Source organism: Rattus rattus, chromosome 15, assembly GCF_011064425.1.
Source record: "Rattus rattus isolate New Zealand chromosome 15, Rrattus_CSIRO_v1, whole genome shotgun sequence".
Classification (NCBI taxonomy): domain Eukaryota; kingdom Metazoa; phylum Chordata; class Mammalia; order Rodentia; family Muridae; genus Rattus; species Rattus rattus.
The window spans coordinates 31,249,188-31,263,961 of NC_046168.1; the positions used below are offsets into that span (position 1 = coordinate 31,249,188).

General features: G+C 47.1%; 1 protein-coding gene across 1 annotated transcript in view; it reads right to left on the reverse strand.

Annotated features, from left to right (window-relative positions):
* Positions 1-14,774, reverse strand: part of Lama3 (laminin subunit alpha 3) — a 228,620-nt gene that overhangs the window by 142,415 nt on the left and 71,431 nt on the right. Inside the window, exon 12 of the mRNA XM_032885613.1 lies at positions 4,788-4,922. Coding sequence (XP_032741504.1) covers positions 4,788-4,922 — 135 coding nt within the window. The remainder of the gene's footprint in view (positions 1-4,787; positions 4,923-14,774) is intronic.

The following is a 14,774-nucleotide window of genomic DNA, read 5'->3' on the forward strand; positions in this document are numbered from 1 at the left end:
CCCTGATGTTCATACAAATGCCCTTGCATGCATGAACTCCCTGGCATGCTACCACACACACACACACACACACACACACACACACACACACACTTATACACACACACTTAAACACACACATCAAACACACACACACTCATCAAACACACACACACACACACTCATCAAACACACACACAACAATGATAATAATTTTCAAAGTATATTTTAGAGTATATTGAACTTTCAAATTAGATCTACCGGACCTGTAAAAACAAAAGTTCAAGTGGTCAGGAAGCTTGGCCACCATGCTGTCCCCTGTCTCCTAGCCCCAAGGACAGTCCTACTCCACATAGAATGCCAAGCAGATGTCTATGAAATAAATGTGAATGGCCCTAGAAATCCTAGCATGAGTCCTGACCTGGACATGTTCCTGATAGGTGCTATCATGACCCTTACATGGTACCACTAAGGCAGCCACCCTCTCCACCTTCACAGCACAACACAGACAAGAAGCAAATTCAAGTACACAGAGCCCCTCATTACCGAAGCAATGCTTTTACTGCCTAGGATTTGGGGGTCTTCCTTTAGGAAAATAGGTTGGTACCTTACCAGTCAAATTCACAATGCCAACAATAGGTCCCACAACACATATCACAATCCACTTCTCTGGATCTGGACATAAACCTTAGGATATCCTAAGCCTTCCCAACTAACCACCTTAGATATTTCTTAGGAAAAAGTGGCCTATAAAATGAAGGGCCAGTTTGAGGTTAAGCTGCACAAAGCTTGGCTCCCAGGGGTTCTCTGGGTCTAGCATGCACCTTTGTTTTGCTGCCGGGTGGCTGACAGCTTTCCAAGGGCCATCCCTTGAGCATCCCAGACCCCGGTCTTCTGGAGCGCCAGTCCCAGGTCGGTGTGGCTGAGGTTTAAGGGAAGCTTCAGTGCAATGGGCCTTCAGCTCATGGTCAGAGAAAACCATTGTCCCCACACACATTCCACCCTACCCCTGTATCCTCTGCACCAGCAAACCACACTGAACCAGGAAAAGAAGCTCAGACAGGAGGAGGAAAGGAGGGAGACAAAGAGAAAAACGAAGAGGGTGGAGAAGAGAGACAGAAATGAGAGGAGGAAAAGTAAAGGGTGAGCTATCCTTCCTTCGGCTGTCGCCGACCCAGAAAGTCACCATCGTGTGCTGTGCCTGACGACAGAGTGCACAACTGAACACAAGTACACGTGTGAGTCTAGTACGTCAGTCTCTTATTGGTGATCTGGTTCCATGAAATGAAATTACAGGGTAGTTGAGTGAATCAAAGTAAAAATAAAACAATATGGTCTCGTACTTCCAAAGTCTGGAATCAATTAATTTAATGAAAAGCATAACTCCAAGTCTCCAGTCTCAAGAACAACTTAGAAGTGGTTCTGTTTTTGGGGTTGTTGTTGTTTTAAAATTCACTTTAAAGAAGTTTTTTTCTTTAACATCTTTAAAGCAATAAAGGGCAAAGGCATAAGAACCAACTTTAGCAAAGATATGTGATGTAGCATTTAGGGCAATGTTGATTTAATTCAGAAACACAATAGATTTAGTAATCCTCTCTCTAAAAGAAAAAGACCATTAAAGGCCCATAAGATGGCTCATTGGGTAAAAGCACTTGCTACTCAAGCCTCATGGCCTGTGTTTAATCCCAGGCACCACAGAAAAAGCCAGTGCAATGGCTTAGTCAATCACAGAACCTGTCACAGAGCCCAGTGGCCTGAGTTTGATCCCTGGGACCCACACAGTGAAAGGAGAGAGCCAACTCCCAGGGCACAAACATGTGTACAAGTTAACGATAGATACAAAATTTATCTTTTTAAAAGAAATCAAGCACAAGAGGACAGAAACTGAATGTCTGTAGACTCAGATTCTTCCAGAATGTTCCAAACTTGAGGTAACAAACTGCAGGGTAGACTTGGATCCCACCTCTGGAATAAACAGCTGGTTTCATATCCAAGTCTAACAACAGTTATTTAATGAGCATCGCGGGATTCTGGGAAGGTGGACCACATGAGCAGACACTTCTCTCCACTGAGAGAAAACACAAGATCAAGACTGGCGCTTGAGTGCTGAGGTCTAAGCCACACCCCCTCCGCCCTCACATTCTGAGCATAACAGAGGAAGGAGCAGAAAAGAGGGCTGAGTGAAAGCATCAAGTCTACCTCCCATCTCTGTAAGCCCCTCTCTCTCTCCACTTGGACCCACAGTCAGGGGCCAACAGGAGCTAAGGACAAACATGCACAGCAGGGACCCGTCTGCTAGTGTTCCACTAGCCCTGTCCCTCAAAGCCTCCGGTGAGCCTTGTCATTTTGATGCTTCCAGTGAGCTCCAAAGACTTTGGAAGACCTTAGATCGGTGATTCTCAACCTTCCTCCTAGTGCTATGACCCTTTAATACAGTTCCTCATGTTGTGGTGACCAACCATAAAATTATTTTCATTGCTACCTCATAACTGTAATTTTGCTATTCTTTATGAAACAAAATGTGAACATCTGTGTTTTCCAATGGTCATAGGCACCCCTGGGAAAAGGTCATTTGACCCCCAAAGGGGTCAGGACCCATGGCTTGAGAACCACTGCCTTGGAAGCAGAATGCAAACAAAGTGCAATAGAAAATACTCAGGACGATAAATTCTTACATATGTATCAGCTCTGACTCCAGTCTCTTAAAACAGGAATAAGCAACATTTTTAATATGCTCGGCTATGGCAGGGTCAGACATTGCTTTTTAAGAAGAAAACACCACAGTTAGAGCCAAGTCCTTGGGGTACAGAAGGACTGTACCTCCTCCTCAGACCACTGAGGACCTAACACGGTTATCATTGCTTGGTTGTGGCACCCAGTTTTGCTTCAGGGGATCTGTCCTTCTGGCTTCTCCCATGAGGCTCAGCTGTGTTTTATGCTATTCCTGCCTCCATGGATGTGGGAACTCAGGTTTGGCCCACCAGGATCCCACGCCCATGGGACTGATCTCTTTAGTGTAAATCTTTGTGGGTGTGCCTTTTGATTTTCCAGAGTTAACAAGAGTTGCACAGAGAGGGGAGGAGATGGTTTCAGTCGCCAACTATTTTGTTTTTGTTGAAAAGATGGGGACTAAATGAGAATACCACGTACTCCAGTGGATTTATAGAAAAGTAACTGGAGAACTCTCTGTCTACCTCATACTCCGGGAAGGAGAGTGGGAGACAGCCAGCTACAGGACACTTCTCCATCACAGACCCATTCTAACGCTTGGAAGAGGACCACGGGATAAAACAACCCACCCGTTCTCACCGTTGGCCCCAGACATTGCTAGGCTTGTATTCAGTTACTGTGCATGATGTGGATGAAGGCCACGCCCCTTTGATTGACTAACTCCAGTCATCTTCTTATTTACCAGTTTAAGTTAGCAAAATGCGTTAGTCAGTTTTTTTGTTGCTGAGACAAAACGTTCAAGTCAACTTAAAAGGAGGAAAGAAGGGTTTATGTGCAGTGTGGTCCTATCTAGGAGCTTTGATCTTGTGGTGCAGTTGAACATCTCACATCCTCAGCTACACCACAGGTACGTCCCTGTAGGTTGGGACCGTGTTGGCCGTCTGAAACGGAAGCCTTACCTCCAAGTTCCCTCCCCTCAGCTCCTCACGTACTGAGGCTTAAAGCAACAGAGGAAGTAGCCTGCAACGTGCTCTAAAGCTTCACCACTGGGGAGATGGTTCTCTGAAACTGGTACTGTGTACAGGGGCAAAGTTACCCAAGCAAACTCCAAAAGCAGTTTGACCCAGAGTGCACTGGATCGGGATTCAGACGGGCACACCTGTGTTCCCATAGGAAAAGCTCATGTTCTCACTTCTGAGTGTACATCTGCTTCAGGTCAAGGTAGAGAGGGAAAGGGTTGCCTTCTCCTTATTCCTCTCCTCATACCTGCCAGGTAACCCAGGAACCAGGAAGGGACAGCTGAGGCCCTCTGTGGCTGACAGAGATGGAGACGGAGAAATGAGAGTGGCCCATGAGCAGAGTGAGGAGAAGAAGAGGGGTCTGGAGCATGGCAAGCAGACACGTTAGGAGAGGATCACAGGCTCCTACGTGATGTAGAGGAAGAGGGAGCAGAGGCAGGATGGAAGAATACCGTGTTTGAACAAGACACTCCTCAGTACCAGAAACTCGGCACATCAGTGCACATGTGGCCCTCACAACAATGGGGACAGTTCGAGTCCGTAAGGGATGGTCTTGACTGCCTTGAAGACCCACTCTAAACGTGGGCTCTACCCTTCGGTAGCAGCCTACATAGAAGGACATGGGAAAGGGGAAGCCTCATGGTTTTGCTGGCTTGGCCTTCATTCTCTACAAAGCTCATCTACCTGGTGGCTTCTGACACTGGTCCTTCCATTGATACTAGAATCTGCTTCTCGTGCTCCAGTGTGGACAAATGGCTCTATAGGAATCCTCCAGGACTTCAGCAAAGGTCGGGACTGCTGAGACATGCAGTCTGGTGGCACCCTCAGTCCTGTCTCCTTCTCTTGTCCACCTGGCAGGTTCCTAAACTGTGGCACCACTGACTCTTCAGAGCTAGGACTTGAACCTGAGGTGACCACTACCCAGCCCAGGCACTTGACTACCATAGAGGAGGAAGGACAGAGTGGGAAAAGAACGGTCTCAGGGGACAGTAGATGTCACATCTGTATACAAGGCAGGTTAAACCACGGGCTATGGTGCTCTGACAGAAAGGCTATCTGCTTCCTCAGGAGTCCACCCTGGGAACCAGTGATCAGCATCTCTGTGGCTTACCCTCTTACCTTGGCATATTGGGAATGAATAGGACCCCGAACGGCAGAAGTCACACCGGGGACCCTCAACCCCAGGGCGGCACAGGCACCTGCCACGATCGTCACATATCTCGGGGAGAACACCTTCCAAGTTACAGTCACACCCTGCAAAGAAAGAGACTGTCAGAGAGACCACTTCACGCTTCTCCCAGGTTACTGCCATTAATAGAGACTGAAAGATTTACGGCTAGCCAGCCTCCTTAACCCTTAAGACATCACTGTAAAGGGAACTAGAATAAGGATTGGAAAGGTCATAGGTACCGCCTATAAACATCCCAGGGTGGAACTGGGTTTGTAAAGTAATCACAGTCGCTCAACATCTACACCTATGAAAGGCTTCTTTTCCTCCCAAGCTAAATGCTAGTACAGAAGAACTTCATTTAACAGATTCCTATGTAATAGAACTTTTAATTCAATGTACTTACATTTTCTTTTATGTGTGTTCGTGTTTGAGTGTGTAAGTGTGTGTGTATGTATGTGTGTGAGAGTGTGTGTGTGTGGTGCGTGTGTGTGAATGTGTGTGAGTGCATGTGTGAGTGTGTGAGTGTGTATGTAAGTGTGTGTGTGGTGCGTGTGTGTGAGTCGTGGTGTGTGTGAGGGTGTGTGTGTGTGGTGTGTGTGTGGTGTGTGTGGTGTGTGTGGTGTGTGTGTGTGTGTGGTGAGTGTATATGAGTGTGTGTGAGTGTGTGGTGTGTGGTGGTGTGTGTGTGTATGTGTGTGTGTGTGAGGTGCATGTGGGTGTGTGGTGTGTGAGAGTGCATGTGAGTGTGTGGTGTGTGGTGTGTGGTGTGTATGTGGTGTGTGTGCATGAGTGCATGTGAGTGTGTGTGTGTGTGTGTGTGTGAGTGTGTGTGTGTGTGTGTGTGAGTGTGTGGTGTGAGAGTGTGTGTGTGTGGTGTGTGTGTGAGAGTGTGTGTGTGTGTGAGTGTGTGTGTGTGTGTGTGAGAGTGTGTGTGTGTGTGTGTGAGAGAGAGAGAGTGTGTGTGTGAGTGTGTGTGTGAGTGTGTGTGTGTGTGTGTGTGTGTGTGTGAGTGTGTGTGTGTGTATGTGAGTGTGTGTGTGAGAGTGTGTGAGTGTGTATGTGAGTGTGTGTGTGAGTGTGTATGTGTGTGTGTCCATGTGTGTGTATGTGTGTGTGTGTGTGTGTGTGTGTGTGTGTGCCCATGCACGCAGATTTATCAGATGCCTTCACCCTTCATTTGAGATAGAGTTTGTCTTTAGTCTAGAACTTCACCAAGAAGGCTGAACTCACAGGCTGGAAGCTCCACAGACTGACTATCCCTGCCTGCCATCTCTCTCACTGTGGCTCAGAGGATAGGCATCTAGCCAGTTACTTTTCTGTCAACCTGATATAAGCTAGAATCATTTGGGAAGATGGATCCTCAATTAAGAAAGTGCCTGTCAAACCAGCCTGTGAGCAAGCCCATGATGTGTTTCTTAATTAATGATTGATGTGGGAAAGCCCAGCCTATTGTGGGAGGGACCACACCAGGCAGGTGGTGGCCCTGGGTTCTGTAAGAAAGCAGACCCAGCAAGCCAGTAAGCAGCACCCCTCTGTGGCTCCCGCATCAGCTCTGCCTCCACTGCCTTTTCTCAGCCATGGACTGAGTGGGGGGTGGATAGGACAAGTCACATTGGGGACCCCGGGGCAGCACAGACACCTGCCACAACCGATCGTCTCACATCTCTGGGAGAACACCTTCCAAGTTACTGTACCTGGGTACGTAACATGAAAGAAACCCTTTCCTCCGAGTTGCTTATAGGCATGGCGTTCTATCACAGCGAGAGACCCTAGCCAGGACAGGCCTGTGCCACGGCACCCAGCTCTCTGTGTGGTTATGGGGGACTGAACAGGTCCTTGTGCATTCACTGACAGTCTCGGAGTGTGCCAAACTTGGCTTTCCGGGTTTCCATGGGATTGCTTTACACAGCGTCCCAGACAGGAAGCTTTCAGGCCACAAGGCTGCTGACAGTACACCTAATAATACGTGCCCGCCTCGGGACCTTTGCTCAGATGTAATATCCTCTGTCTGGAGTGTCCTGTGTGTCCTGCCCAACAGCTTTCTACCTTACAAGTGTCTATGCGCATGCCTACTCCTCAGAAGGTCTCTAGGTCTTCCCGTCTGTGTAAACAGAACCCCTCCCTCCCCCCTCTGCTTTCTCAGTCTCCATCTCAGCTGAGATTGTCTTTCCCTTTGCTTTAGAACTCTCTCCCTGGGAGGCAACAGGAGTCTGAGGCAGCTCATTGGCCTGAGACCTCTGAGCCAAGGTTGCCACGGGCCTTCAGCTTTCTGCTCTCACCCTTAGGATGTCCCAAGAGCACCACAGAGAAACCCAGCCAGGCTGCTTCCAGGAGGAGGGTCACATGGAGAGAATCCCTCTACCCACATAGACCCTTAGCAAGCACAGCAGAGCTGCCAGCAGGTTGTGGACTTGAAGGAGAGACCTCTGGTTGTTAAACTACTGTGTTCGTAGCAATCTTTCATTACAGAGGAGTGAAAGCCCTGTTAGCTTGGATCCTTTGCCACCATATGGACCCAGGTGCCATCAGGTATTTGCCAGGAAATGACACTTCTCAGAAACGAGCTTCTTGTTTGACTCCATTGAGAATACATGAGTAACGGAGTTAAGCACGAGCCTTTTAAGATAGGTATTACACACTATAGTCAAATAACATCGTTGACAACCAGCCAGTGGTCATCAACAATGATTCAGGGGTGACCAGGCTAGCTTTGTAGAAGACTAGATGGCTAAGTACTGTTTCCCATATTATGTTGGCCAGCCTACGCACCTATGGGTTACAGTTAGAGCCCTGCAGGGGGCCCCCTTTATGGACCAACTATGTGGGTATCCAAAAAGGAATATGAATAAGGTAGTTCCCATGCACTCATCACAAAGCCTTACAAGGCCCAAGGTGGGTGGCCATATTGGGAGAGAGGGAGGAAAGGGGAGCCAGAGCCCTTGACCCCTTTTGGTCTGGGTTCATGTTTTAGGGTCCTCTGCTACCCTGACCCTGACAGTACTACAGTCCCACTGTGCTCAGCACACACAGAAACCCAGAGAGAATAACATTTAGCTGCATGGATGGCAGTCCACACTGGGACATAGGAACTGAGGAACCCAGCAATGAATTGGTGTGGGCGACCCTCTCAGCAGGGTCACCTTGGCCTGCAGTTCCTTGCTCCAGTCTCGAAGGTCCAAACCCAGACACTCATGTGCCCCATGTGCTCTGACTAGTGGGGCTACAGTCCCTGGGTCCCTGGGTCCCTGGAGTAGGTTGAAGGAATGGGCAGCCAGGAGGACAAAAAGGCACATTGGTGTGTTTCATCTACCTGGCCTATGTCTGAACCTCTGCACATCCAGTCTTGCTGGGCAAAGGATTGACTAGGAAACATTCCTCCATCCCCAATGAGGGGATGTGGCCAATGGTCAGAAGTCAGAGCCACAGCCAGATATAGCCAGACACAGCCAGACACAGCCAGACACAGCCAGACACACAGCCAGACACAGCTCATGGTTTGCCCCACTCCATTTCAAAGCATTACACAGATTTGCTGCCCCCTCCTCTTTCCCTCAGTGCCCTGGACAGGAAGGGGTTAATAGTCTATGCTGAGGGTAAATCACTCAATCAGGAATCAGACCTAAAAGGCAGGTACATCCTCACCTACTTCTCCAGGTCTCAACAGTAATTTAACACTGTTGTCTGGGGAAAAAAATTTTTTTGTAAATCATCACAATACTAATTATGGACAAAGGGAAAGGAAAGGACACTCAGAAATGCTCACTTGCTGTAGGTCACAGGGCCAGGAAGACAGTATGTGTGGCCAAGTATGCCTGACTCAAAAGTGAACATCTCTATTTTATTATACTAAAGATGCAAACGGAAAACAATTTTGAAAGCAAATGTCAGGGTCTATTCTAGATTAAGGTATATATCCAGGTCAACCGCAAACAGCAACATTTGCAATCTATCTGTTTATTAACTCCTAAATTTATACTGGCTGACACAGAGACTCAGTTGAGTTCTTCTCCTCACAAAGGAACCACTCGTGTACGATGGAAAAATTCTCTGCAAGGGTTAAAACTAGATAATGATCTCAAATTTTCTAGGCCCTCCCTCTTCTCCTTCACCCTAAACCCTTAACCCTTAACCTTTCAGATGAAAAGTGAATGACAATTTTGTAGAATCATTTGTCTAATGTAATGATTGGAAATAAATACGAGAGGAAATCAGAACAACGGTACAGTATTTTCATGACCCCTGACTGTTCGTGCTTACAGCTGACAGTTGTTTAATTTGACAAGAAGAGCTTTGGGAGTGGGGGTTCAGATCATGGAGCTGACTCTGTAGTGGCAGTCCCCATACCTTTAGACTCCACCAAGTAAGGATTAAAATCACTCAGGAGGCAATCATGTCTGTAATGAACATACTCAGACTTTATGTTACTATTATTCCCTAAATCAGTGGTTCTCAACCTTCCTAGTGTTGCGGTGACCCCCCCCAAACATTACATTTTCATTGCTTTTTTTTAACCGTAATTCTGTTATGAATTGTAATGTAAATATCTGTGCTTTTCAATGGTCTTAGGTGACCCGTGTGAAAGGTTACTCAACCCCCAAACGGGTCTCAGACCCACAGGAGGAGAACAGCTGATATAGTGTTAACAACTTAATAGCATTTGTCTTAGATATTTTTAGTAATGTGGTAACATGGAACGATGCGTATAGCTTACATGAATAATGTGTCATTTTACATAAGGCACAAACTTCTGCAGATGTGGGTGTCGGAGGTGGTGAGTTTTGAAATGCATTCCCTGCGGACACGGAACTGCAAATAATGCCACTTTGGTACACTGATGATTTTGAGTCAAATGCTCTGGACGACAGCTCCAGGACGGACTGTCTCCCTCATTTACCTAAAGCAGGCCAGATAACTTCCCACGAGAAGGGTACTCCTTCTGAACCAAGAAAGAACATTCTCAAGGCCAGAGACCAGAGGCTGACGGAAGCCAATCTGAGCAAACAACTCTGCAGAAGTCGATCCTGTCTTTCTTTACTTCCTTTGTGCTTCCTCACCGCTGCCTCACAGCTCCCCACCCCAGAACAGGCCCACCCCAGAACAGGCTCCCAGTCTTGTCAGACACCACAATCTGTTGTTCTCTGTGCAGCGTCTCTACTAATCTGGGGACCTGACACTTTCATTGGGTCTTCGTTCTTTCTGTCGATGGCTGTGTAGACACTGAAATGTGACGCTGTTGTCCTGTTAATCTGCCTGTGCTGGGTTAGCTCTGACTTTACTACAGAGTCCAGGAGGATGGAACCAAGCTTGCCCTCCTCTGCAGAACTGATGGACCAAAAGCACATTCACGACGAGAGAAGCTTGGAGCTGAGACTGGACCTAGCACCACCCTGCCAGCTTCTTACTGGGATCTCATAAGAGCCCAAGGACACAGCTCTTCAGGCTGAGAAGGTCACATGAAGGGGACATTTCACTGTGAACTACAGCCCTGGGATTAAACTACACACTGGAGACTTGAGGAACTTGGAGTTTCCCTAGCATCCAAATTCAGGGAATCCCAATTTATAACTAAAACAGAAAAAGAAAAGAAAAAAAAATCCCCATCCACTAGGTCACAGCAATTTCCTTTCAGAAAAGTCCCTTGAATCCTCGTCTCCTACCAGAGTTTACAGTTCAGAGCCTCATCCTTCTGTGTCTTATTTTGGGGACCCAGGAAGTGATCGGTGTTCAGTCTTACTATTTATTTATTATTTATGTGTAGAGGTGAAAGACACACAGTCAGTTCTCTCCTTCTGCCCTGTGGAACCAGATATCAAACTCATGTCATCGGGGTTGGCAGCAAGTGTCTTCGCCCTGAGCCATGGCAAAGCCTCTGCACCCCGTCTCACCCTACTACTCCACTAGCAATCTTGTCAGACTTCCTACTTTTCAAATTACTTTCCAGTGTTGAGTACCGTGGTGGTGACACAGAGCCTCAGGATACACCCCCAAAACCCTCCATACTTGCGACAAAGAAGAGCTTTTAAAATATCCCAGGCCACCATCTCCTCAAGATGCATTCTAGTCAGCTGCTGTGAGATTACCATCATAAAGATACAGATCTGTTTGCTAGCAGTGATGGTGCCCCTCCGTGAGGTCTGGCTGTGAACTGCAAAATTGCATATTTGAATCCATCCACTCAGCTTTCTCTCATCCCCTCAGAGTCCCCTGCTCCCCCAACTTCTTCCACCCTCTCCACAGTACAGCCCAGGGGTCTTCCTGTCATCCCCTCCCTACCCGCTATGCCTCTTCTTCACTGCTTCTCTGTTTAGCCAATTGTTCTTTATGCTCCAAGACTCACCTCAAATGTCTTCCCCCCTGTTGGGGAAGCCAGAACTTCCTACCCACCTACATGCCCCTCCCTTCCCCCTTCCTTCTTCCCCCCCAGCCACCTAGCTGCAGGAGAGACCTTCTTGCTCTCTTAGCTCTGGGTTCTTCCCGCTCACGGGTCTTAGCTTCTGCTCCTCTAACTGCCCACCTGTCCATGTCTCCTGTGGGTGGGGAGCTCCCGGGAGCAGGGGCTGTGCAGTGGGCCTCACGTCATCAAAGCTGAGTGAATGGAGACTGCTGCAGAGTCGAGCCTGTAATTAACTCGCACACACTGTTCCTTCAGTTCTATTTCATCAGCAGAGCCCCCAGATAGAGCTATCACAGTCCATCTCTCTCCAAGCCACGGCTTCCAAGTCTCAAGCCCTCAGTTATGGCCCCAACCCACCTGTCCAGCCTGGAAAGGGGTGCCCCCAGGAAAGCAGGAACCAGAGGGCATTGCCCAGTCCCTTGGGGGTGTTTCCTGTTTAACACACCTGCTAGCCCCAGCCACTGGACTGACTTAGGACCTTGGCAATAGCAAGCAGCTCTTTCTTACAAAGTGGATGGGGAATTGCAGACCTTTTCATAATCTCTTTAGGAATTCTCCCCTAGTAATTTTCCCCTAAAACAGGTCTGGGCCTGTCTGCAGCTCTGATGAGCTGCTCTAGAGTCAGCCCAGATTGCCCTGATTTCCCAGACATGTGGGCTCTGAATGCTTTGGCTTTCCTTCTCACTGATCCTTGCTCTTGGAAGACTAGAGATATCTGTACACTTGTGGTCCTTGAGCATACACTCCAAGGGAATAATAGACCTCCCTTGGTCACTTCTAAAGGGATCCCTTAGACAAGTGTCTGTGACACATCTGCTTCCTAGTGATAATGCTCAAGTGTGTATGTCCCTCCATCTGGAAAACCCTAGTAATATCCAGCTGTGAGATAAAACGGAACCTAAGAGCAGTCAAATCTGCACAGAGTGCCCTGACTGAAATCTCTTCTCCAGCGTCTGGAATCACTGGTTAAGTGTAGTCATTCCTTAGGACCAACGGGGGAATCCCCTCAACCCTCGAGGGTTTAAAGTCCCTAGATGCTCAAGTTCTTCATCTCAAATGACACAGTATATGTAGCCTTTGAATACAACCCATGTGTGTATTTCCTCCCTACACTTTAAATGACAGCAAGATTGCTTAAAATACCTAAGACATAGACTTCTCTAAGGCATTAAAACTAATGACAACAATTCTGTATAAACAATATAAATGCATTCTAATAACATTGGTGTGAGGAGGTGTGTATATAATGTGTATGCATGCTGTGTGGGATGATATATATATATATATACACATATATATAATGTGTATGCATGCTGTATGGGGATATATATACTGTGTATGTTGTGTGTATGCTGTGTATATAATGTGTATGCATGCTGTGTGGGATGGTATATCTGTGCTGCCCTAGGTACGGAGATTAAAGGAAAACCTCAGGTTAGTCATTGCCTTCTGCCTTCTTTGAGACAGCGCTTCATCTCCTCTGCTTGTACTAAGCTGGTCCATGAGCTTTGTGGGTTCTACTGACCCCACTCCTGTCTCACCGGAGGAACACTGGGATTACAGTGTATGTGCTGCTCTACAGAGTCCAGGGGCCCAGGCATGAAGATTCCTGTTCACATGGCAAGCACTTTGCCCGTTAAGACATCCCGCAAGATGCATTCTTTAAGTATATTTTTGATCTTCAGTAGGTCTGCAGATGATACAGTTGGTCAACTGCTTGTGTCGCGTGTGTTTGTCTCAGTCTTAGCTGTGGTACAGGTAGAATGCACTCCAGCATTCTCTGGTAGAAGAACACTTCTGCTTGGGGGAGAATTGCACTCTCAGAGATTCTATCATGGTCCTGGAGCTCTGTAAACTTTTGTGTAAGAGCTAAATATGCCCCAGTTCCAGAAAAACAAATATTTTTAGAACACAGCCAAGCACTTTCACTTGCATATCACCTATGGATCCCTTCAGAACAGCAGTTGAGGACATGTGACAAAATCCATCAAGCCCCAAAGCCCAGATTCCTATCTGATCCCTCATAGCAAAGCTCAGTGACCACTAAGACAAGACTTTCTCCCAACTGAGGCAGTACGTAGTTCTCAACAAGGAGAGGCCATAAGTCAGCACAACTCTCCAAAATGCAGACCTGAGCTTCCTCCCAGAAAATCACATGTTGAACTTGCAAGTGTAGGGGAGGGTGTGTGTGTGTGTGTGTGTGTGTGTGTGTGTGTGTGTGTGTGTGTGTGCTCGTGCATGTATGTGGGAGGTGCATGTGTGTATGCATATGTATTGGGGTGTATGCACGTGTATGTATTATGTATGTGTGTAAGTATGGGTATGTGGGGGGTTATGGTTTTGTATGCCTATGTATATGTATGTGTGTGTGTGTGTGTGTGTGTGTGTGTGCAGGGGTATATGCATGTGTATGTGGGTCTATACATGGGTTTATGTGAGGGGTGCATGCATGTGTATGCATATATGTGTATATATGTGGGGTGTATGCATGTGTGTATTATGTGTAAGTATGTGTGTATGGGGGTGCTATGGGTGTGTGTGCATATGTGTGTATGTGTGTATATATGTATATGTGAGGGGTATATGCATGTGGGAGTGTATACATGGGTGTATGTGAGGGGTATATGGGTGTGTATCTGTGTGTGTGTGTGTGTGTGTGTGTGTGTATGTGTGTGCCTATTTTTAAAGGACTGGATCTTAAAGCACATGTCTGGTTAAGAACTACTATAAATGAGAACACAAATTCTTCTAGAGTCCTTCAGAATTCTCAGGGGTAGAAGGAGCCCAGCTTCATCCAGCGCTCTGCTTGTGCTAGTAGCTTATATGTTTGTACTTCTAATATGCTCTGCCAATAATCAAGTCCCAAACCTGGTGTTTTTAGAATGGACTAACAGGGCAGGTAGATCAGTCAGTAAAGTGTGTGCTACATAAGCATGAGGGCTGAGTTTGAACCCTGGCAGCCATGTAAACTTCCAGGCACAGAAGCACATACGTACACTCCCAGTGCTGGGAGATGAGATGGGAGGATCCCAGGGCCTTGCTGGCAGTCACGCTAGCCAAATTGCTGACTTCCAGGTTCAGAAAGAGACCTTGTCTCAAAGTAAGGTAAAGAGCAACTGAGAAAGACACACAGCCTTTGTGAATCTCTAACCTCCAGGTATGCATGCACAGGAGAGTGTGCACGCACGCACACACACACACACACACACATGTGTGCATGCACACACACAAACACACGCATGCACAAACATACACATGCACACAAATTCATATAGACTTATAAACATAAAAATAAATAATTAAAATGAACTAATAAGCCAGCAGCCCACAGTGGATCACTGTATCTTTGAATTCTCCAACTTCACTGCTAACACTCAATGTCCACCAGGCCATGTTTCAAGGTTTCTCTGCATTTTGTGGCAGACATCTGAGCTTCTCTCCAGGTTCAATTACCCGTCTTTCTGAGGTTATCACAAGCTTCCTCTGAGAGAAGAAATTGAGTAACAAATCGACTACTGTAAACGGGCTATCAGTGGAAGAC